This window comes from Tinamus guttatus, unplaced genomic scaffold (genome assembly GCF_059628265.1).
Source record: "Tinamus guttatus ecotype Peru unplaced genomic scaffold, ASM5962826v1 Tinamus_guttatus_pri_ptg000115l, whole genome shotgun sequence".
Lineage (NCBI taxonomy): Eukaryota > Metazoa > Chordata > Aves > Tinamiformes > Tinamidae > Tinamus > Tinamus guttatus.
Window position 1 is genome coordinate 2,649,484 of NW_028288649.1, and position 25,188 is coordinate 2,674,671.

General features: G+C 42.8%; 1 protein-coding gene across 3 annotated transcripts in view; it reads right to left on the bottom strand.

The window, feature by feature from the left end:
* ZDHHC3 (zDHHC palmitoyltransferase 3) overlaps window positions 1-25,188 on the bottom strand; it is a 35,922-nt gene that overhangs the window by 5,035 nt on the left and 5,699 nt on the right. The window contains exons 2-7 of one of the 3 annotated variants that reach the window (XM_088521076.1): window positions 20,761-21,090; window positions 17,833-17,957; window positions 14,784-14,880; window positions 12,774-12,855; window positions 11,048-11,178; window positions 8,030-8,403 (exon numbers count right to left, since the gene is read on the bottom strand). In XM_088521076.1, the coding sequence (XP_088377202.1) occupies window positions 8,245-8,403; window positions 11,048-11,178; window positions 12,774-12,855; window positions 14,784-14,880; window positions 17,833-17,957; window positions 20,761-21,066 (900 nt within the window). In that variant the 5' untranslated portion in view covers window positions 21,067-21,090 and the 3' untranslated portion in view covers window positions 8,030-8,244. Of the gene's footprint in view, window positions 1-8,029; window positions 8,404-11,047; window positions 11,179-12,773; window positions 12,856-14,783; window positions 14,881-17,832; window positions 17,958-20,760; window positions 21,091-25,188 lie in introns of those variants that run through there. The other 2 variants (XM_088521074.1, XM_088521073.1) reach the window with 2 other exon arrangements.

Sequence of the window (25,188 nt, forward strand, 5' to 3'; positions counted from 1 at the left end):
GGATTATGTATACGTCCCCAACGACTTTAAATCCAGCCACTCTCCTACCTAACCCAGAATATGAAACACCTGTGCATAATTGTCAGGAGGTGTTAGCTGAAACTGCGACGGTGCGGGAAGATTTAAAGGATGAGCCGCTGCAAGGGGGAAAAGTGTGGTTTACAGATGGAAGTAGCTTGGTCGAGCAAGGAAAAAGAAGGGCGGGAGCTGCAGTGGTAAATCAGAACGGAGAAATAGTTTGGAGCCAGCGTTTACCAGATGGCACTTCGGCTCAGAGAGCGGAACTGATAGCCTTGGCTAAGGCACTAGAAATGGCAGAAGGAGAGCGAGTGACGATTTATACAGATAGTCGCTACGCATATGGGACAGTGCATATACACGGAGCAATATACAGAGAAAGGGGATTTCTTACCTCCGCAGGAAAAGAAATCCGAAACAAAGAAGAGGTTTTGCACTTGCTGTCAGCTTTGCAGAAACCAAAAGCAGTGGCAATTGTGCATACCTTAGGACATCAGAAGAAAACCGATACGATAAGTAGAGGGAATGCAGCTGCAGATAGTGCAGCCCGGCGAGCTGCGTTAGAAGGACAAATACAAAGGGTACTAGCCCTGACTCACAACACTTTAAGAGAAGAAGAGGAAATTGGAGAGGATGAATACACCCCAGAGGAGAGGGAGTGGATTCAAAAGGTCGCAGAAAAGCAAAGTGCAGGAGAAGGACATTACGATACAGAAGGAAGAATGTTAATTCCTAAGCGGTTGGGACAGAAGATGGTGCAACAGTTACACAGTACCACACACTTGGGGGAAAGAAAAATGGGACTGTTAATAGAAAAGTTCGGGTTGAGATTCCAAGATCAGAGGAAAATATTAAGAGGGATAATAGAGGGATGTCAAGCATGCCAGGAAATGAAACCATCGAGGGTCAGGAAGGTACATGAAGGTATAAGGGAAAGGGGTGGTGAGCCTGGAAGGCATTGGGAAGTAGACTTTACAGAAATAAAACCAGGTAAATACGGATATAGATATCTGTTGGTATTAGTAGACACCTTTTCAGGGTGGGTGGAGGCCTTTCCCACTAAGCAAGAAACAGCCCAGGTGGTAGCGAAAAAACTTTTGGAAGAAATAATCCCCAGATATGGGATACCGGTGAGCATCGGGTCTGATAATGGACCAGCTTTTGTGGCAAGGGTTACACAGGAATTAGCCCGAGCACTGGGAACCAACTGGAAATTGCATTGTGCCTATAATCCTCAAAGTTCGGGTCAGGTGGAAAGGATGAACAGAACCCTAAAGGAAACCCTTGCTAAGCTAGTAAAAGAGACTGAAGAGAACTGGGTAACAATGCTACCTTTTGCCCTATACCGGGTTCGGATAACTCCATATGTACTAGACTTTACACCATTTGAAATAATGTTTGGGACCCTACCCCCAGTATATCCGTTAGAGATAAGGAAGGGAATAACTAAAAACTCAGGAATGAGGAAAGAGATGCAGATCTTAAAAGAAATACAAGATGAGTTATTCCCATTACTACAAAACTGGTATAAAAGAAATCAGAAGGGGTCAGAAATGGATATCGAACCTGGAGATTGGGTGTGGGTAAAAAGGCATAACCCAAAAACATTAGAAAGCAGATGGAAGGGACCTTATGTAGTAATTTTAGTAACACCCACTGCCGTTAAGGTCGATGGAATAGGACATTGGATTCACCATTCCCACGTCCGGAAGCTAAACAAAGAAGAGCGGAAGAAAGCAGAGGAGTGGGAGGTCCGAAGGAATAGTAACAATCCTCTGAAATTGAAATTAATTAGGAAAAATGTACAGTAACACAATTTGGGTAATTATGGTCCTGCTAATTATGATTCTGAGGTGTTCTAATGGGATATACAACATAGAAGAGAGAAGTAATATGTGGGTGACTTGGGCAAATAACACAGGGAATCAGGAATTCTGCCTGTCCCTCACCACCGCTAGTAATCCATTCAGAACCTGCTTGTTTGGGAAGCCGGGATTTGATGACAACAGTTTTAAAAAGGTATCTACGGGAAACTGCTCAGGGGTAGTAAGTGCCTCGGAATGTGCCGTAAGGCTAATTAAGGGATTAAATATCTCATTGCCTTGGGACCCCCAAGAGCTCAATTTGATGGGGGCACAAGCAATTGGAAATAGTTCCAATAATTGGACCCAAACGTGTTTTATGTTTGGGGACAAGTTTTTTGGAGAAAAGGGAGGAGTGAGACTCCTGGCACAATGGAACATTATAATTAAAGGAGGCCCTAGGCCCCAATGGTGGAATGCTTCGGGTTGGACTGATGTATCTCCCGACCCAATATTCGACTGGCGTAAGACCATAGGAGGAGATGGAACCTTCGGTCCCATATATGCAAACGGGACATTCTGTGGGATAAATGGGACAGTCGATGGGTTACAAGAACGGTACCCTGCGGGATTACCCTTAGGAGCATATGGGGGGGATCCATCAGGACAGGTACATAATAGGACAGATTTACTATGGAATAATGATACCGCTAAGGCCTTGCCAGATGGAGTGTTTCTAATTTGTGGGGATAGAGCATGGCAGGGAATACCTAAGAATGCCTATGGGGGACCGTGTTATTTAGGGCAACTGGCAATGATAGCCCCGTCTAAAGCTAAGTTGTTAACTATGAAGCAGGAACAAAGAAGGCAAAAGCGTTCCCTTGGTTTAACACCGGAATGTGATGATAATGTACAATTAATATCTGTAACCGCGCGGGTCGCCTTAGCTATCTTTGTGCCAGGAGCTGCAGCAGGAAATGCATTAAGGGAGCTTTCGAAGTTAGCCTGTTGGAGTGAGAAGCAAGCAAATGCGACAACCGAGGTATTGGAACAACTCCTGCTCGATCAGAACAGCCTGCGACACGCACTACTACAGGACAGAGCGGCTATAGACTTCTTGCTCCTCGCCCATGGACAGGGATGTGAGGAGTTTGAAGGACTATGTTGTTTTAACCTGTCGGACCATAGCCAATCGATTCAACAACAATTGCGCTGGCTCAAGGAACACACTCAGAAGATAACACAGGAAGAAGGACTGATGGACGGATGGCTAGAGTCATTGTTTGGAGGGTTACCTGGGTGGATATCAGGACTGATAAAAGAAGGATTACGCGTATTTGTAATTTTGTTATTACTGTTACTGTGTATCTGTATAATGTGGAAATGTGTAATGGGGGTAATGGAAAAAGCTACAAATCGAGTTAATTCTATGCACATAATGTTCATGCGACAAACTCAGAAAGATCGAGAAAGGATTCTCTGATATTAGCAAAAGAAAAAGGGGGGAATGTAGGGTGCATTAGCAGGGAAGGTAGGGGTTAAATAGCTAATGTAGAATAAGCTGAGTCTTAGAGCACAAGGACCCATGATAACTGGCAGAGTCCGGATGTCTTGCTCATGGCAGGGGCAGAACCCTTGATAGATGGCAGGGTCAGGATGCCCTGCTCATGGCAAGGTCTGGACCCTTGATAGGTGGCGGGGTTAGGGTGCCCTGCCCTCAATCAGGATGATAGGGGGGCTGCTTATCCAGATGTTTTAATTCAGCAAAATAGATAACATTAACAAGAATGCAAAACAGGAAAACGGGAGGGGGAACACTCTTGGGTAAGAACGGTATAAAAGAGGGACGCTCGAAGTGGTCGAGGTCCGTGGTGTGACCCCTGCGTGGGAAAGCCCGGACCCCAGCTAGCTGGTAATACTTATTATCTTTCTTCTATTAATAAAAGACAATATATCTATGGTGGTTGTCTCTCTCTCCCTGTCAATTCGGATACCGGACCTAACAGTAGTAACTCAGCAGCACCCCAAACACGGTCGCAGTAGGTCTTATAAATAACACATTTTAATATAACAGCAGTTCGGTTTTGCAATAATACTGAGTGAACATAAGCAGGCCCAGGAGGAAAAAAACCATCATAAACAGCGAAATTAAATGCAAAGCTTTTGCAAACTTAATTCACGTCACATTTCTGCTGCTGACTCCAGAGAAACACAGCGGCGAATCCGGAGAATGAGAAATTACACAGGATCAAAATTCAAGTCTTCCAGGTTGGCAATTCGGAGGAAAATCCAGCCTCTGAGGCGCAGTGTTCACCCTGCAATGCCCAGCGCAGAGTGCGGTGCTCTGGCACTTGTGCCAAGCTTGCAAGCGCCCAGTTTTGACCAAGTCAATACATTCCAGGGAAAATTCCAAGGAAAACTCCTTGTGCTGTGCCCAGCAGTGCCCGCAGCCACAGCCCTGGGCAGGTGGCAGCAGGCGGGTGCCGTGGCCACTTACAGCACAGGAGCAAGGCGGGCTCAGCTGTTCTTTAACAAAAACTGGAAAATATCCCGTATGTTTGAAGGAAACCACCCCCTGGCTGCAGTATTTATTGTGTGTGGGAGGAAAATCAAGCGGCACAGGGCAAGAAGAGAAGCACATCAAGTTTTTAAACTCCTGTCAGGCAGCACGAGCTTGAAACCTTCCCTCATTCTCACGCGTAACCCAACCCAGCCGATATCACCACCTAGACTAGGAACAAGAATCCTTAATGTTTCTGGGAAGCAAACCCAAAACCGATACCGCTCGTCTCCATCTCAACAGCAACCTGCTAATGGAGGCGATAAGCGAGGTCAGTGCGAGGCTGCACTCCTGTAGATCAGTGGACAGGTACCCAACCTGGACAGGTCAAACTTCCTCTCTCCTCATCTCAGCTCATCGACCCTTTCAGGGTCAAAACAAGCTGAAAATTTTCTTACAATTTTCTTACAATTCTTCTACAATTTTCTTAAAAATTGTATCCTGTGCCAATTTAGTCTACTTGCCCCACAGGGGAGAGGGAGGAAGGAGGAAGAGGGAGGAAGAGCAACTCCCTGTTTTACCTGAGCATTACCTAAATAATCCTAGAGTTGACTTGCCCTGTTTCCTATGCTCTTTTCCTCAGCCCTGGGCACTGCCAGAGGAGGATGGGACAGCCTGGCCCAGGGGGGCCAATCGGTCACACAGCTCTCGTGTGTTAAGAGATAGGTGAGGTTCCCCGAAGGGGTTTGACACTTCAACCCAAAAGCAAAGAGCAAACACAGCAAGCAGCATTGTAACAATGTGTGAATTAAGGCTAAGGCACAGCAAATATTACTATTCAAAACCATGATTAAGGCAGACTTGGACAGGAGACCTCCAGGCCTCACAAAACATAAGGCCTAGAAGGTCTAGATGTTCCTTAAATTCATACCTGGTTAAGTTCTCCAAAAAGACCAAAGCCATGACCGTGATGTAGGAACTGCTGCTTTGACGCAGAATTTCTCACAACCTTTCCCAAGTTGTTTCAACACCAAATGGTCAGTTGATCACCTTAACCTCACTCTGAAGCTTGTCTAGCTTCAACTGCCACATCTGCCTGCCTTAACGAGTGGGCAAAGCTGGTCGAACGCCAGGGGTGGTGCTTGTGACCAAGCTTGTCCCTCCGCCTCCCTCGGCCACGCTAAAAAAAGACAAGCACCTGAAATGAGGTAATGCTGTTCAAAAGACAAAACAAAACAACTCACCCTTTTCTTTAGGAAAATCAGCTATTTTTTGCACCAAATTGCACCACCAGATTGGTTGGTGCAAGTAAGATGGAGAACCCCAGGGAACCAAGACACACAAAGGCATACAAATGACAGACAACAATTGTTATTTTTACAAGCTGTGATAACATCATTTAAAACCAAAACAGCTTGGTTGAACGTATCAATATTATATAGCATTGCTTAGCAAGTTGAATTTGTTAGAAACAAGAAAAATTCAGTAACAACACTTTTTTTTTCCAGTAATGATCTGAACACCAGAACAAGGCAACACACCTTCGTCCAGAACATACAGGCAATAAGAGTTAACTAAATAAAGCACAACTGGAATGTGCATCAGTGGAATTTGCAATCAAAGGCATTTTTAAAGCTATGAAATATATGGCGAGGTCTGCTTGCTTGCTTCTTGCTTTGAGTAAAGCAAAAATAAAAGTGATTTGATTTTGTGTCATGACTGCTTGAGGGCCAGATGCTCCACTAGTTCTAGCTACCACCTGCACACGCCCTTCCAGCTAAACTCATAGTGTCCAAAGATCCAACCCTTAGCTGTGAAACTGGTACCATTATCTGCAGAAAACCATATCATACATGTATTAAAACCAGAGCTACATATTTATTTACCATAGCTTATCACTATCAGCAGACCACAAAACCAAAACTTTTCCTTAACTTTTCCTCATCAGGAAAGAAAAAATGTGTATGCAAAAGCCGTATTTCCTTCGCAGCATCTTCCAGTGAGACACAAGTGCAGACACGGTGGCTCTCTACGTGCAGTCGTACAGCACAGAAGCGACAACACATCCCTGCAGACCTAATCCCGAGCGAGCAGGAGACCGGGGGCTGTTCGATTTACACAGCTGAGGCAGGTATCGGCAGCCACGTCCATGCAGGGCAGTAACACTGCTCATTAACAGAGCTGTACATCACCGATTAACTCATTTTTAACCTTAAAAGTTGAGCGCTAAAGATAGTCAACCTTCATATGCTTCTACCAGCTTGCGTATAAGAGTGAAAGCTCAGAGCATCACTACAGATTTTACCAAAGTGAAGAAAGAAAATAAGAGCAAACCGTTCTTTTTTTTTTTTTTTTTTTGGAAAAGTTTTATTGCATTTGTTTTCCATATGGAAGCATTGACAGATTGAAAAGATGCAGCATTCACATTACTTCCAAAGTGAGACGTCCAACAATTTCTCCTTCCCTGATTTCCCTCCCTTTCCCCATGGCTTTGAATAAGTCTAAACAGATCATTTTCCAAAAATACCACTCTACCTGAAACCAAGGAAAGACAAGATTCCTTGGGGCTCGTGGACACTGTGGATTTTACACCTTTCCTTTGTCTACAATCTTTTTGCAAGCCCACGAGAGTCATGATGCAAAAATATAACAAAATTCCTGCCTGAGCACAAGGTTGTAATCAAGAATGGTTTATAACTTCACCAGTTTTTGGCATGCCTTCGGTCCCTCCCGCCTTCAGCAGCACACACTGCATTACCTACACAGTTTATGACAGCATGCATGCTCCGTGCCATCCGAATTTCCCAATTTAGATACTTACATGTGTGTGTACCTGTCACATAACACATGTATGCATAAATAAAAGATTTACAAATCTCTACGCCAGGGCAATGCTAAGAATACACTCACCCTGATACACCTACATACCCATCAATATTAGTTTTTATTTCATTCCGTCTGCCTCTGGGCATTCATATCAGTTTTTTTACATTAACAATTTTTGATCAGGCATTGCTCTAACAACTCGTTTACCAAGACAAACACACACAAACAGATATTCCTGCTATCCTAAACACCTGAAAATTAGATTTCTTTTTTGTTTGTTTGTTTTCCTGCAAGTGTAAGGCATTTAAAACCCAGAAGGTCGTCTAAATCTGCCACAGTTACTCTAGGAGGGCAACAATTTTCTGCACACAAGGGAGGGAACAGACAAAAAAAATGCCAGAAACATGAAATCAGTTCTATGGCTGGAAAGAAAAAGGCCAGGTTGGGATGAAAGGGTGGAAAAAGTGGTGTTGGCAACATTTGTTTTTAATACTTTAACTGTAAGCGATCACCAGGTCAACTGGCTCTCTTGCTGTGTCGCGCTCGTCTTGCACTTTTTGGTAAGTGAAGTGTCTACTTCCCAGTTCGAGTTCGTTTACAAAGGAGCAACGGGCTCCTTCAGGGAGTCCAAAGGTGTCTGTGTAGGACTTGGCACTCATTTGTCTTCCACAGAGCTCCTCGCAGTCAGGAGACAGCACGAGAATCGACTCGGAAGAGGTGGGTCACAGCAGAGAAAGAGGATCCCCTTCACATTAGTTATGCCATACAGAGAGCGGATAGAAACAAAGGCCAGTAAAGTTAACATGATTAAAAAAAAAGAAAAAGAAGGAAAAAAAAAGAAAAAAGAAAGAAAGAAAGAAAGAAAAGAAAGAAAAAAAAAGAGAAGAAAGCAAAAGAAGCAGCAGCAGTTTCAGCCAGAGATATAGAATTATCTAAAGTTGTGGAATACAGGGCTTTTTTTTTTCTGCAATTATCAGCCATTTCTCATAGACATAAAAAAAGTTTGTTCTGCTTTTTGTTTTAAACATTCATGGAAAAATTATAACAGTAGTGCTGTAATATATTTCTAGTTTAGTGGAAATGCTGGTCAAGAAATCCTCAGACCACATACTGATACGGGTCTGCTTTTCCTTGGTCTGGTGTTGCGAATGGGCTAAGCCATGCTATAGAGAACGGATGGCCAAATACTGCTTTCATGTTCATCCATTTTGTTTTTTTAGCCCATCTTCTCTCTTCCTTTTTCAACTGTTCTATTCCCTGAAAACAGAAATATCACATTTTCAGTCAAATAGTTAATTTTTGTAGTTCTGGATTTGGGGAAATGTCTACTCTCAGCTACCCCTTATCCAAAGAATGCAGTAAGAAAACAAAAATCTATCTCCTTTTTCTCTTCAATGTTTTATGATAAAATAAAAATATTAAGGATATCAAATATTCCCCGGAAATAAAACTGCTCTCATTTTGTTCAAGCCTGGAAATTTCTTTTCCAACTTTTAAAGACCTGCCCTCCAATTACCCCATCCATTAAAAAAAAAAAGCCCATCAACTAAAACCAAACACAAAGAATGTGTTTTGATGGCTGAAAGAATTATGTGCTGACCAGATGGAAAGGTTTTAGAGGAAATCATTACAAGCTTGCAGACAAAAAAACCCCAAGATAATCTCTATAATGCTCCCAGATTCACCAAGCAAGTTCAGGAAGTGCCCATGGTTCAGTGTGGCTGAGTCTACCTGGTGCCTCTTCATGTTTCCTTAAAATCACTGCCAAAACATGCATGGGCTGACAGCAGGGAGAAGGGGGTTAAATATGTTCACTGATTTAAGAGAAATCGTTGGCATGGTTTAGTAAAGGTTAGAGAACAAAAACAAGCCACCAAGCAAATCAGCCAAAACATTCACTCACTTCAAACAAATAGACCATAAAAAAAAATGTATTGTACCTAAAACCCATCAAGTCAATTGGGTTTTCCAGGAAAGCTACACTTAGCTGCCACAGGAGCAATATTAACCAGTGCAGTCACTGGAGAGCACTGCTCTTTACCAAGTATCAGCAGCAGACAGGCACTTCTGCTCTTTAACTTAGGATCTTTCTGAAGGCAAGCCTTTCCTGACCTGCATCTCTCTCCTGTGCTACACATCAACACACTGTAATTTATCCATGTCTCAAGTTCCCGATTCTCAGAGCTCTGCAGAAACAACAGGGACAGCTGCAAGAGATGCTTGGTAACATCATCTCTGGGGGTGACAGCTGAACACTGGGGGTTGTGGGTCTCCTCCAGGAGAAAGGGACCATCTCTGTGGGACAGCATACACAGAATGGTGAGGTCTCCCACAGCTGGAAGAGGGAGGTGAGCAATGGCAAGGCATAGCCCTCTCTCTGAACAGGAGCTAAAACAGAAGAGATCACAGCAGGAGGACTTTCATCCCGGAATATTCCTCCACACAGAATGCTTTGTTGCATCCCAGACATAGCTAGCCCAATGCTAGCTAAAAATCAAAAGTAAGAGATGTCATGGACAACACAGAAATGTCCAACGAGCAAAATCCCTACCTTTTAGTATTAAAAAATAAAACAGATTGAATACCGTCATACAGACACATGCAGGGTGGGGCTATATTTCATTTTAATTCCAGGTTGTGACATAGGTGACAACCTACAAACCCACAGAGGACTCTTTCAGGTACCTCGCTGTAGGAAGCAGGTTCACAATATATTTGCCAAGCTCTCAAACACTGAAAGATTCAGATATGACTTCACAGATAGCATTGTTGACTTATGTGATAACAAATAAACTCAAGCTTGGCAGGATCGTGTTGTTTTGTATTACACAGTACTTCTTCTCAGGAATCTCCCCAACAGAAAAAAAAAATAATTGGGGATCTTCCTCCAGACTCAGAAGAGTTGCACAGTGTGATCACCACTCTCTTGCAGAAGCCCAGCATTAAAGCAAGTACTGTGAAAAATCTGAGGAGCGATGGGCTCTTACATACCATGGCACCAGTTCTAGCTCTCTTATGGCAACAAGGATACACATTCCAGCTTCAGCTGCCCATGCACAAACAAGTGAAGAGGAAGGAAAACTCATGGAGGAGGAAGGAGGCAAGAAGAGTTGCCACTCTTTTAAGGCAATTGCTCCCTTCAACCTCTCCAGTTAACTGCAGTCTCTTGGGGCGAGCTACCACAGATGTCTGAGCGTGCTTGGTGAAGGCCAGCAGTATTTTCACAGGTATGAAAACATCACCAGGAGTCACAGGCTCCATCTTTGCAAAAGTGGGCAATTTCAGTGATGTATGAAGTACTTCAGCATTAAGTAACCTCTATTAAGTAACCTCTATAAGTAACCTCTGCTTTTCAATTGGAGATAACGTGGGTTTGCAGCAGAATGTAGCCACCAAGTTACCATGCACCTAGATATTTTTTTCCCCACCTGGCAAGACTTCTTGAATTGTTTAACAAGTGACTAAAGTTGGACATTTCCCAGGCTTAGGGGGAAAAAACAATCCCTCCTCCACCTCACTGGACCCTCCCACTCGGCTGCCTAACTCATAAAGCTGCAAACACCGATGCCAGGGCATCTGCAGCAGAACTGAAAATGACACCAGCCTGACAGCATTCCAGAAAAGGAAAAATCTCCAATCCACAGGGACAAATGCTCTATACAGAGTAACCCCTTGACCAATGCTACCTTACCAAAGTTACTGCCAACACAGCATCCCAGCCTACAAATACAAATGTGCCCACTGTAAGCTAAACTGTGCTTACTCAGTTTGTTGGAGCATTTTCTTCCCCAAAGGACACACATCCACAACCCCCCTTAACAGTGAGCTCGAGGCCTGTAACATTTCACTGTTTCTACAATTGGCCAGAGAGACAGGGTGAAGAGGAGTGTGAGACACCCACCGTTTCATCAGTGCAGATGGAGTGTACTTGGGTCCCAAACATTACCGACGTGAAGATGAGGAATAGGAGAGCCTCAAAACACAAGAGGATAAGAAGAATCACTGTAGTTGGCGGTGAGAAGGAGCTGCATTCTGTGAAGAAAAAGCAGTGGAGTTGGAAAGGGAAAGATCGGATAATGCAGCAGCTGCAAAACATCTGCAAGCTTTCCCTACTCAAATTGTAAAAATAAACTACAACGGGGACCATTCTCGAAAAGGTATAGGGGAAGTTTTGACAGTCTTGAAGATAGGCAACATGAAAAGATCGCTCCTGCAAGTGCGATATTTACCATAGTGAAAAAGTCCATCAGAAATCAAGCTGGTGGTCAGAAAGGAAGAAGATTGCTTCTGCACCATTATAAAAATAGAGCTTGCTTTCTTTTATAGCTCCTCTAAGTCATAACCCAAATAAGTGTAAACTAAGCCAAATTCTTGTGTTTTTTTTTTCCCCTCATACTCTACCTATAATGCAAACTCATGGCAACCTCCAGTGAAAGCTGAAAATGTCTGTTTGTCCTTTAAAGGGCAAGTAGAAAAAGGAAGATGGAAGAAAATACTGAGTTGGTTCATCAGAATTTTTCCAGACTTCTCTGAAATCAATAGGTATCACTTAAAATACTTCCCCTCTGTGAGAAACGTTAACCTTTAACAGGCATGCAATAACCAGGGGCCAACACCACCAGTACAGATCCAAAGCAGAAGCAAGGCCACATCCATCTCTGTTCTGCCACCTTAACCTGGGGCCAGTGGGAAAGTGCTTCAACCACACGGACCAGGCTCCAAAAAAGGGGCAGAGGAAACATCCTCCGTTGACATATCCCTTCCACAAGGCCTTGGCCATTACAGTCTAATCAGTGTCATTTGGCACCTGACAAATTTCTGCAGAACAACCTTGCCAAAAGTCCAGTGCAAATGGGTATATGCATGCATCTTCTGTGGCATTATTTACCCAAACTTGTCATTATGGCAAGCTGAATGACAGAATTAAATTCCAATAAAAATTAAGCTCTTCCAAAAAAATCTGCAAGTGGCACACAGAGCCCTGCACGCACGTCCTTCAACAGCTAGCTGTCTGACTCAACATTACCTAGATGGTTTCCTGTGTCGTATGTCCTTCAAAAACAAACAAACAAAGAGAGAACAACTTTGTGAGAATGTACTTGGTGGACACTGCAGAGCACCGTCCGGTAGGGTTTTTTTGTTTGGTTTGGTTTTTGTTTTTTTATAAATGGAGAGGAATTGTTTGTTCTTGTGAGGGTGGATTTTTGGATCTAAGCTAACGTGCTTTCCTGGCAGTCTTGCAAGAATGATTCACGTTACCCTTTTAATAAGGGCATACAGGTTCTTCTTATCTTGCTTTGACATTCAGGAAATCAGTGCAGTATTTGTATAAACAGTAGATTACTGCACAAATACTCTCTAGGAGTCTTTACGTCCCAGATTCTACCTTGGCAGCCTCACGCTTCAGTTTAAACAAGACTTCTCTCTTCAGGACAGAGACACTAGCAGGTCAGACAGAATTATTAAATTCCAGGACTGATTTTTAAAGTAGAGCTAGCACGACAGAGCCCTGAGAACATCCCTCTGAAACCAGCATTAAAAGGGGTTGCCTTAGAAGCAAAGTTCATTCTAAGATCTGCTTCATAAGCTAATCTGATATTTGGAAGAGATCCCTTGTTCGTACTCACTTGTCCAGTCTTCTTCAAAGCAATACAAGAAGTGAAATCCCACCATGATTAGAGCATGCAGGGAAATCAGTGCTATATACATCTGAAAAACAAAGGATGCAAAGAATGGCTAGCAGGCAAAGCTTAAAATCGAAATGCTAAATCTTAAAGCATTTTAAAATAAAGCAGTCATAAAGTCTTAAGATTGTATTTATTTTTTTACTCTTATTAAAAAATATTTATTATTTTATTGCATATATATGCATACATGCACATACACACACACATATATACTTACACCCCCAGAAAATAAAGCACCCTGGAGCTGGAAAATGCCCAAACTACCCCCACACACACATCACACTCTGGCATTCCTAGCACCTTCAGTGCCATTTTACAAGGGCAGAGGAGAGAGACTGCTTTATCCCAAGGCAGTGGGACCCAGAGCGCAGCCTCCTGCACCCCTTCCAGCAGCGCCTTCCTGGTGTCCTGCAGCTCTGTGGCATTCCTGCCGGGCACAGCACAACTGTTCCCAGCCAGGGAACAGCAACACGCAGCCCAGATACTGTGTTGGAGCTCCACTCCCGGCCCCACTGCCTGTGCCCAGTGAAACAACAGCTCACCAGTTCTAATCACAACGAGCACTTCATTTGATTTCCAGAGCAAGTGAAAAATATGATTTTATTTTTAAATAAATCTTTCTTCTGAGGCAGGCACTGACATGGAAAATTCCTGTCAAAATTCAACAGTCTGTACTTATTTTTTTAAATTATGCCTTAGCTTTGTAAAGCTTTACATTATGTATAGTGCTACATGTACTGTCTACAATTTACCCCAAACTAACAGGAAGCACCCCCTGAACCTACAGATTGCAACGAAAGAGCCAGTAGATGCTGGAAACAGCAGAGATTGTGTTAGCAGAGAGATCCCTGGGAAAGCAGGAAAAGCAAGAAGGCAGGAAACTATTTTGTTCCTCCTTGAGAGCTCAGCCTGCAGCTATATGTGCACCTCTCCAGGTCTTAGGAAGAGTAAGCAAAACCAGAACTAGAAATCTTAACTTTGTTTCTCTCTAAACAGGTATTAGCTTTAACAGAAAAAAAAAAAAAAAAAAAAACCCTTCTGATAGGATTGAAGCACCCATGTCACTCTGTGAAGACTGAAAGGACCCCTGCTCAGAGGATAAGCAATGACATTCATTTTGTTCTGAAACCCAGAACAAACGCATTAGGAGTAAGACTTTCCACCTACCCAAAGTTTTCCCCCTTGTTTTTAACTTGGTAATGGAAACATTCTTCTCTGAACCTACAAATTTCCCCAAAGATTTATTAATAAAACAGCACATCACTGAATCTCAGCCTTGCAGAGTTCATTCTACTCCTGCTGGATATCTGCACTTGGCTTTGATGATACACATTTCAGCCATTCCATAAATATGCAGTATTGGAATTTGTGCTGCCATTTTCTTACTCACTCTGCCACAGATAAGGTATAAAAAGTCAAACACCTCCCCGATATTTCAGTATGTAAATAAACTATTGGCAAGTAGGAGGTGGATAATCCTTGCCAAAAGAAAGGATGGAGACTTCCTTCCTACTCCTGCTCACCAAAGCAGCAGCTACAGCTCTTATTTTAAAGCCCCTGTCATATGCATTCATGCAACTATAGCATTTAAGAACCCTGGATATGGGCCAGGGCCCTGCTGGACGTGACACATCACAAAACAGAACAAAAGCATCGCCCATGCCTCCAAGAGCCCAATGCAATAAAAACCTTATTGCATTATGAAAGAACATGGTAAATCAACTGGTAGCACAAACCTCACAAAACCCAGGCAAATACTTTTTGTGAGACCTTTTTCCTTTTCTGTGTGCTGCGTTCCCTAGCGAGGGACACAGAAGCGTCCAGCAATTCCCTATGAAGTTTGATGTAACAGGAAAGAAGAGGCAGCCTGGAGGGCCCCTTTGCAAGCCGTGTCCAGCATTGCCTTGCTGCCCACGGGACAACTGCAACCGCCACTTGCAAAATACTTACTGTAAACAGTACAAAGTACTTCTGGTTATTCTCTCCTACACAGTTATTGACCCACGGGCAGTGATGGTCCATTTTCCGAATACATCTCTTGCAAACACTGAAAGAACACACATCTTTATAGCACATTTCATTCCAGAATACAGCAGGAGTTCACATGTGTTTTGGGAACACAGTGAAATGAAAGGAAAGAATCAGGGATGCAATTTGAACCTAGATAAATCCGCTGGTCACTACATGAATATTTCTGGTTTGCTCACTTGACTGCTTCTGTTCACAATGAACCACATTACAGCAAATCACTGTTGTAAATAAATAAATAAATAAATGCCAAGCAAAACACATTAGCACAATATTTTCATCAGTGGTTATGCCAAAGTGTAATTTGAAGAATACATTCAAGCAGATGTAATATGTATGTTTTAGCCCAGGTTTAACCTACTCACTCTGTGAGAATGTCCACACATTAAAAAAATTAACAAGTCAAAAATTTAAAAATGGTAATGGATAAATTTTACAGTTGCTAATAAATAAATCTTAACTTGCTGCTAATGCTAACTGGTAGCAGGTGCTCTCCAAAAAGAAATATAAAGCATTAGAAAAGGTTCTTGACATAAAGGTGAGGCACTTACTAGCATAAGCCAGCAGTGGGAGTCAGTCAGGAAGACAGTTCCACAAGATACAGTCAAGGTAAAATTAGATGTTAAAGCACTTCACAAAACCCGACTAACAAAATAAAAATGCAAATCCCTGCCAGCGTGCAGACTTTGCAGGAGTCAAGCAATTAAGAGATTACTACTTTGTCTAAACACCACACTCTCGGTTGTTCTGCTTCAACTCACATCATAAAAGAAGCCTTTTTCTCTGTTGCATTCTCATTTGATGGGGGAGGAAAGGCAGTCTCCTGATACCGCATTGCACAAACAAGTACAGAAATCAAATATGAAACCAAAAAACCACAAACCCCCCAAAAAAGACCAAAAAGAAGCAGTCGTTGCAGAACAATATTGGCTATATGGAAACAGAAAGCACTGAGGGCTCTAATTTTGTGGGGGCATTTTTGACCTTAAGGGAAATAAATAGCAACACCCAAACACTAAAGACAGACCAGGAATACTCTCAAACAAAAATCTAAGCGTGGTCCTGCGAGTACGTATGAATAAATAATAGAAAACCTTTCTCAGAACTGCCTTGCATTCAATGCACATTGTGCGAGGGGAGGCTCCCCAGGGATATATGCCATGCCTGAAAAACAACACGAGCTGGGATAGCCCCGGACCTGAAGGAAAGGCTGCCCAGACAGGCCCAGCTCCTGGGCACATGGCTGGATCCAGAGCCACTTCTCTTGAGGGGGGCACAGGCATTAGCTGGCATAGCAAAAATTATCTGCCTGATAATGCCATTGGACAAACAGCAACTATTGCTAAAAAAAGCTAAAAGCTAGAGGAAGAGCAAGTACTCAAGTGACCATCTAACTGCTCCTATCCCCCTGAGAGGCAACGTAAAGCAGCCAAGCCAAGGCCACCTCTGTGAAGGCAGCTAAGGCAGAGTGGAGATTTTTCATTCTGTGTACTTTTGCCAGAAGTGGTTCGAGGCAGACAGTAAAACTAGCTGCTGGAGAGGAAAGGAAACTGAGAGTGGGAGGCAGTAGGGATTGCCCATGTAACACCCCCTGTTCTTTCCCAAACCTGGAAGGAGTGATTTGCTGGGCACAGGGGACTTGCTTAGTAACATATGAATGAAAAAGCCTCCCTGAGGTGCACAGTTAGCAAGACCTGTATGGAAAGGCTCCATGGGCACAGCTTGTATCACCAAAGACCAGCACCGAAAAAAAAGACCCACACAGAAAAAACAATAGAAGATTCTCAGCAGCATCAGTGCTCAGTTTTCCAAATCTTAATGTCTATAAAACTATCTTGAAGCAAATAGAGAGGTTCAGGGAGAGGAAGGTTTGTGTTTAGCCAAGGAGTCCTTTTCATTTACCTATACCGCGAGTAATCGGCAAGGCAGCATTTTAGCTGCAAAGTTTCATTCATAATTGAAGAAGTGTCGGAGGGGGTTTTACAGTAGCATTAATAAGTGATGGGCACGATCGCATTGCTCCTGCTGACTAACCAAGTCCTGCTTTTGAGTAAAAGAAACAAACAAAAAACCACCATTGGCAAACTGAAGCTCCAGAGAGACATTTGAAAAATGCAGACAGCAGAAGTTTGTTCAGCTCAGTCCCATGTACTCCCCTTCCCACAAGATCCCTGAGTGAACCAGCAGCAATGATACAAGCTCTCTCGGTGTGCATTGGGTTTTGAGTAGATAAAAAAGAGATGCCACTGCAAACTCTTTAGCTACTTACTAGGAAGAAGGTTCTCTTACTTTAAAGGCATAAAAGAATTTTAGAAAGCAGAGTTTTTTGTTTTAGTGTGTGTGCGTGTGTGTGTGTGTTTTATGCACACTGCCTTTAGGGCTAAAAAGCTCAGTAACTCGCCACTAAGGTTGATCCTACCAGGAAAGGAAAGGACATTCTGATCTGCCACAAGGCACATGGTTACGTTACTTAATGAGAACATGAAATGAGAACTTTTTTTTAAAAAAGTGCACCTATTACTGGAACTTCAGTTTAGAATTTAAATATCACTTCTAAATAGCATTACTCTAAATAGCATCTGCGATTACACAAATGGGTCCTTGAGTAAGGAGTAAAAACAAAATTAGAAAGGACTCTTGCCCTTTGAGAGAGATCCCATTTTATGGATTTCTGTGCATTCTGATATCTAATGTCTCCTTTTCAAGTTGTGGCTGCATGATGAAACCTGCTAAGACAAATTACGGAATGCCAATCAAAGTATCTTTTACTTTGAAAAAAAGAAAAAAAAAACACAAAACAAAGTCACAAAAGTATTGTTCCGGTCACCTCAAATGCATTTGGCACTATCATTAACAGAATTTGCATGCTGAACTCTAAATTTAACCACTGTAGTCTCAGACCCCAATAACACACTAAATCAAGGCCCACTGACTAATCCCTGAGCTCGAGTGGGATGGGAAAACACTTTACCTGCAGTGATGTGCTCTGTCTGGTTTAATGCTACAGCATTTGGGGCACTTGTAAACCACCTGTCCTGGCTTTAGCTGCAAGCTCTCAATGAACTCCTTCGTGGCGTTACCTTTGGGCACAGCACCCTGCAGAGAAAAACAAACCAGGAGGTGAATCTGGGGACACAAGCAGTGCCAAGAACTAAAGAGCTAACTCAAAACTAGGAGAGGGGAGGGGGAAGACAGAGACAAAAACTTCCTGGAGCTCTGTTGACATTAGGGCGGGAAGATCCAGCAAATAAATTAAAATGAGGTGTTAATATATGGAATCAGGCAATAAAAACCTAATTTTCCACTCCTTTAATCAAAAGCAGTAATTAATTCTCACTTAAGGAATCAGTCTATTGTAATCCTATGGTAAAATTACCTTAAGAAACCTTATCCCTTTCTTGACATCTATCAACAAGTTTATCATCTCAGTGCTTCTTATCACAAACTGGAGACCACAAATGTTTAATTCCAGGAGAAGTAGCAACTTTTGAAGCACCACTGCGTGCATTAAGAGTAGCTGATAAACATCTCATGTATTTATAGCCATGCTTCCATCTGTGTATTTGTTATTTAAATGAAGGTTTAATGTTCAAACAGCACATACTTTCCAAGGATTTCCCCTCTCCCAAAGAAAGACTAGGAAAATATTCTTAACCAAAATAAGACTCGAAAAATACTCTTAACTATGTAATGTACAGTTTAAAATATGCATCTTTAAGTGTGCAATATACTTTTGCTACAGGACCATGAGCTTTCAAATGGTACCTAATCTACAGTTTCCAGCCTTTCTAGAGCCACAATTAACTCACAATAAATAAATAAATAAATTTTAAAATGCAGTCATGAAACACACTCTATGAAGTCACTGCTGCTATACAGGCACAAATGCATCTACACAGAGGCAGGCCTTAGCACCAAAATAAACAGAGATGTAGCATTACAGCCATATTTCTGAAGGAACCTTCTCCTCTTGACAAACCTATACAATCCCAAGAGCAACAAAAGAACTGAACGTTAAACTAACATTTCAGAAATCTCCTGAGCGGTCTTTGTTTTTTGTTTTTGTTTTTTTTTCCCCCCGTAAGAACTTACCAATAGGCCTGAAAAACCCAAACCCGATTTCCAGAAATGCTACAACTCCTCTCCAATTGTTGCTCTCTCCCTTCAGCACACTGGGATGCTCGAGACCTTAGGGACTCATTTAGCAAGGACACACAGGAAGCTAATTCTGCACAGCCTGGCATAGGCTATCAGCTTCTGAAGGACTCAGGTTTTCATTTATCTGTAATAAGAACCCTGCTTCTGTTGGCATCAGCAGTGCTTTCTTTGACATTCTGATCCTAGATGCAGCCCTGGCTCTCCACGTACCAGCATCCTTTTCATCACAGGCTCACGGTGCCTACATTGCTGCATCCCATCCTGCTGCTTGTCTTTCCCTCCTCCATTTTGTCAGCTGATTTCTTTATTAAAAAAAATACATATATACCCACAAAGAATAGAACAAAATCCTACTGGCCGTCTCCATCCACACACATAAAAACCACTACACAACTTGTAACTAAAGTATCTTTTTCCCCCCTTTTACTCTGATTTGTCATTATATCTGTTTCTCCTACACCATGCTTGCCCAGGCAGCTCTTGAATATAGCTTCTGTTCCATGAGTTATAGCTAAATCTGCAAAATAATTCTGGAGACCCAAAGGTCTTGAAGCCACAAAACATATAATAATTAACATTAACAATACTTCTATCTCTTAGGATATAAGGTCTGTAGCAAAGGGCTGCAAGTCCATGTTCCTGGGTCCACTGACAGGAGCTTCAGTGCCTCAACTGCGGCTCACAGTTGTGCTGAGCAGCAGGAGCATGCAAGGAAAAAGTCTCTGCTTTAGGATATAGAGGGAAACTACCCCAAATCAAGACACCTCTGCAGCACTGTGGCTTCCGGGAGAGCTGGAAGCTAAGCAATAAAGGCTGCACTGAAGATTTGATAGCCTGTAAGGATGTTCCAAGTAGAAAACGTTATTTGGAAGGCATATTTTGAGTAGTAGAGACTCATTGCCACTCCCAACAGCAAGAAGTAGACTTGGGGGAAAGGAGAAGGGGAGACTGAGCTTGTTTCTTTCTCCCACTCACTAGGGGCGATGAATCCCCCTTGCAGAGGTGGAGTAGCAAAAGAAATCACCCCAGGACATTCAGAAGGAATAGGAAAGCATGAATCCTCACTAGCCAAAAGATGAGGAAGAAACAGGCCTGATCTCTCATGAAAACATCCTATGGAGACCCAAAACTGAGGGTGGGGGGTGTCTCACAACCCTTGAGCTTTCTGCCTGCCTAGGAACTTTTGGCTCACCCAGTCAGGAGCCTGGCACTCACTGCAGACCTAGAAACACAACCTCCCTTTGGTAAAGGAATTTAGTGAAGAATCAGGCCCACGTAATATCTGTTTTAACACGGCCCAATAAACTCGGTGATGTCACCGGTTTGAGAGATGCGACAAGGCTTTTCAAACCAACAAATGCTCCATCCTGTCCTGCTGAAGCAACATTTACCAAGACTGACAATCGAAACCAGTTTTTCTAGCTTTCCTGTTCGTCAAGACATGACAAGCCCCAAACAGATCTGCCAGTGGTGATAAAACAGTGTCAGAGAGAAACATGCTCCTTTTCAGCATGAAGAGCTGTTCACACAATGGGATCCAAAGCTTGGTCCCCAACTTCACACCTGCCTTGAGTGGGATGACAAATTAGCACAGCCCACCAGTGGCCTCACTCAGAAGACTGACACACAAGTATTATTTAAATCTGCCACTCACTCAACCAACAAGTTACCCAACCTGTAGCAGACAAAAAAACCCCACCACTCAGTTCCTGCCAAGACATACAAAGAGGGATATACTTACTGGATCCGTCAGCATAGCACGGAAATGCGAAGCCAAAGCGAGGAAAGCCAAGGTGTTGAACAGGGTGCCATTGATCACACTATAAACGTAATCCCGTGACGGAACCAACATGACAAGGAGGACTACAAAGTCGGCATAAAACACGAGCATCCAGGTCACGACAGCACACGCAATGCCACAGCCATCTCGGATAAACCACATCGTTCCCAGGGAAGCGCGGCTCGGAGGCGGGACACACTTGTCGGGCTGGAGGTACTCGGGCTTCCTTTCAATGTCTCTGGAGCGGTGGACTGGAGAAATCATCATAGGCTATAATGTCCATACTTGCATCTGAGAAAGGATCAGAAAAAAGCATTTCACTGCTTTGTAAGAAAAGCTGAGCTCCTTTCACAAAATCATGTGGAAAATTCTAAACTGCAGGAAAAAGTCAAAGAAAAAAACAAAGATAAATAATCAAGAAATAATGGATTTGGAAAGCAGACTCTCATGCTTATCAGAACACTTCTTACTCACAAGAATCTCCAAGCGCTTTTAAGACGTGCTTAATTACACATTAAATCCATGAGCTGGCCACCTCCACCCCTGGGCAAGAAAGGCAACAAGTGTTTCAGGAAGAACATGGAGATTAGGTAGGTACTGAGAGGAACAGCCACAGCAAGGACTGAGGCAAGAACTGGACACTGGCATATGGCAGAGAGCTAGAGACCCGATAGAGCTGTGAAGGTCCCTGTTCTCGGGATCAGGCCTCAGCAAGGGAAGGGTCTTTCCTATAGACACTGGAAGTTTAACAAGCGGGAAACATTTCCCTCTGCTTTTAGCCGTGGACTCACAGCTTCGGAGCAGAACTGCAAAACCAACCCACTGAGGAGGTGCAGAGGCAGGAACTGCTGAGGAAACCACCAGCACAGAGATTGTCTCAGGAATTCCTAGTCCTGTCTGGAACATGACTAAGTGACAGCTGTACCCACTCTCACCTCTTCCTCTGGCTTTTTATCCCTCTTAAGTCTTTTACTCTGCCTTCCTTCTCCTGCTCCCTCTGCTACCTCTTCAGGCACCTTGTCTACCCAGAGGGTAAGGCCCATCTCTAACGCCACAGTGCTCCAGGTATGCACAAAGCTCACTGTACTTCCAGTTTTCCACCAAGCTTTGTGCAACTGGGGATAGGGAGGAATAAGAACAGTGTCCATAAAACTCTGGCAAGAGATCAACAAGCCTGTGCTGCAAACTTGCCCCACTCTGGATGTTACAACACACCTGGAATGTAACACTTGGAAAGCAGCTCTTCACACACTTACCAACTTCTTCCAAGGACACTTCTTAGCAGAAAAAAAAAAAGGCAGCCAAAATGCCTATTTACACAGTGCTCTAAATGTTCAAGACAATCTTCCTACTTAAAGGAGGATTACTTATTCACCTTCTCAAAAACTGGATGCAGCAGTTCTGCTATCAGACACGCTGTCCTCCATATGCCTAAACAGAATGGTCTGGCCTCCTCCTATTCCAACATGCAAGAACAGTTCATATTTCTGGGAGACATTGTGAAAAAATACAATGCATTTCTCTAAATCAGAGACAGAGATCTTCTAGATCTTCTGCCAAAGCAGTTCATGCTGTAGTTATCTTTGCGCTTACCTGTTCAAAACTGGCACCTTTGCCCAGACAAAGCGGATAAAGTCTACAGGAAGCATGCTGAGAAGATCACAAAAATACCTAAGACCTTTAATCGATATTGCAGTTTCTCAAAATATTCATGGCAAAGAGCAAGGCAAGAGCTCTACTTTCCTGCAATGAGTTACGCTGACCTAAGTGGAGATACTGCTTCCCCTGTCTAGGCAGCCAAGGATTTGGTAGCCTGATTTCTGGTTATTTCGAGAGGATCAAACTCATAAGAGGACAATTAGTCCCTTGCAGCCAAAGGTTAAGGTCATTATTGAGCAGGATAATGAACTCCAGACACCAAAGGGATCGCCCTGTGGATGTTAGTGTAAGCGATACGTGAGACAGGTCCCTGCACCCGTAAAGGGAGCTGGTACTGCCCACGGAGAGGCAACACCCCGGAGAGCAGAGCTGCTGCTGCACAGCATGGGGGAACCGGGCAAGCCAGGAAACCAAGCACCTGGGTGCCACCTGCTCATCACAGATTTTTTTTTTCAGAATAACAGTGAATAATAAATTAAGAGAATTAAGGCACTTTCCTACATGTCTGCTTTTAGCATTTAGTAGGCTGTCCAACAAGACAGTTCAAGATGTTTTCTGCAACTGGAAAAGTTGCCCAAATTCCTGCTAAAGCACACCAGTGTCTGCATTGACACAGGTAACATAGAAAACAGAAAATCGAGACTAAAAATGTGCGCACATGCATCTCATCTGCTTAAGGGAGGTCGGGGTGGCACCTCCTCTCCTCATTCATGAAATTCGCACACTACATTGTAATTTATTTTCTGCTTTAGCCATAGCTATTATTTCACTTCATGTCTCCTGATATTTAGAGAAAGGTGCTCTATCATTTTCAGAAACAGCTATTACCTGTACAGTCTGCTAGCATAAGTCCATATAATTTCCCTAGTTTTTCATTATTTCTGTGAGGACACTTAGTTATTCACAGATTTATTCAGCTTAACAACGTTTTAGAGACTCAATTCTGCCCCCATCTCCCCAACACACACAAGTTAACAAATTAAACTTCATTAAATTACTTCATAATCTTATTAGAAATTATGCTGATTTGCCAGCATAAAATAAATGAGATTAAAGAATCATGCCTGACAAGGATGTTTTAGTTGGCAATAAGAACATAGTAAACTAAAATATAAGAAAAAGAGTACATTAGGTGTTTATATTTTAAAACTAAAGTTTTAGGTTTGGCATCAGGTGCAGTAACAAGTTGGAATAGTCCTGAATATAGACAGGATATTTTTACCTGGACTCTGTAAGCTTTACTTACATTAAAAGGCTTGGTTTTGTTTTCCAAAGCAAAGCATGGAAAAGCTCACATGAAAAAACACTTCCTACCTAACAGAGGCATTAGATGGACAAATGGCATTGCACTAAGTATTAGCAGAGACTGATACCTAGGCAAAAACCTAGTGATTAAAGCTGTGGTTTTAGTCCTGACTAGCACACTGCCTACCAACAGGCGAGTGAAAACCCCATCTCCTGCAGAGGCGGGAAGTGGTTTCCCCCGTGACACATCCGGAGCTCTCTGGCAGGTGTGACCGGCGCAGATGGGAGCGAGAGCCTCAAGAGGCCCTGCACACACACCTCTCCAAGTTTGGGGCAAATTTCCATGTGCAAGGAGCACGTGAAGCGGGTATGTGGATCCAGCAAAGGCTTCCTGCTCAGGCTTCTGGCTGCAGGACAGATTTGTTACTGAAGAGCTTTTGTTACTCAATACCCACTTAAGAGTCATCTATAGGAGACAGAAGGAGGAGTCAGGAATCAGTACATAAACAACATTCATTCACCATTCTTTAATTTGGAAATACATCTCTGTGGCTTGGTAACTTTTTAAATTCCTTGTTATATATAAAAACATCTGTTTGTTTACAGTGCCCGACCTGCTGTTCTCATATAAGCAAATATCTCCACACACACAAACAGGAGCCAGGGGGTAGGAGGGCCAGGAATATCTTCACCTAGCTGATCTGCCTTTAAATCACAGTGCATGTGATTTAATTTATAACAGATCATTTATAACAGCTGGAATACGTCAGCCCCTCCTGCTCTGCATATGTAAACACTGAGGGCAAAGGGCTTACACACAGTGTAGGGCCAAAGGAGAGGCTACCACACAAGTATGAGATATAGCAATCATGAGTGCATCAGTCTTAAGGACGTCTCAGAGTAAAGCCCTTTTCTTTTGTACCTGAAGGGCATTTGGCATTGCACGTACAGCCAAAAAATATATAACATACACATTTGGGATGTAAATAAATTATAACACAGTTGCCACTGTAATGAATGTAATGAACACTTAAAACATGCTTTTATACCCTATATAAATGGAGTAACTGTTTCTGACATGAGCCATATCAAGGATTCTTTTTTAAACCACCTGCCCTAGCAACTCCCGAAGAAAATATTAAGAATCAGCTACTAAATGAGTTAGACCTTCATTCTCCTGGTAGCTGCAGGGTATCTGTGGTTTGGATGTTATAAAACTTAGACCAAGCTTAAGCCCATCCTACTTACTTCCATGTAATTACTCACACTATTGTCAAGTACATGGGTATGACTTGCAAAGCAACTGTGTTAGTATTTAGCCTTTGCAACCGTTTCCTCTCTTAGAGGTCTATTAGCATTCAACTTCAGGAAGAGCTTACATTTTGGCATATAAGCTCAACAAACCTCACATTTTGGCAGTTATATTAAAACAATTTGAATAGAAGAATGAGACCACAAACAAGTACTGCAACTTTTCAGGGGTTT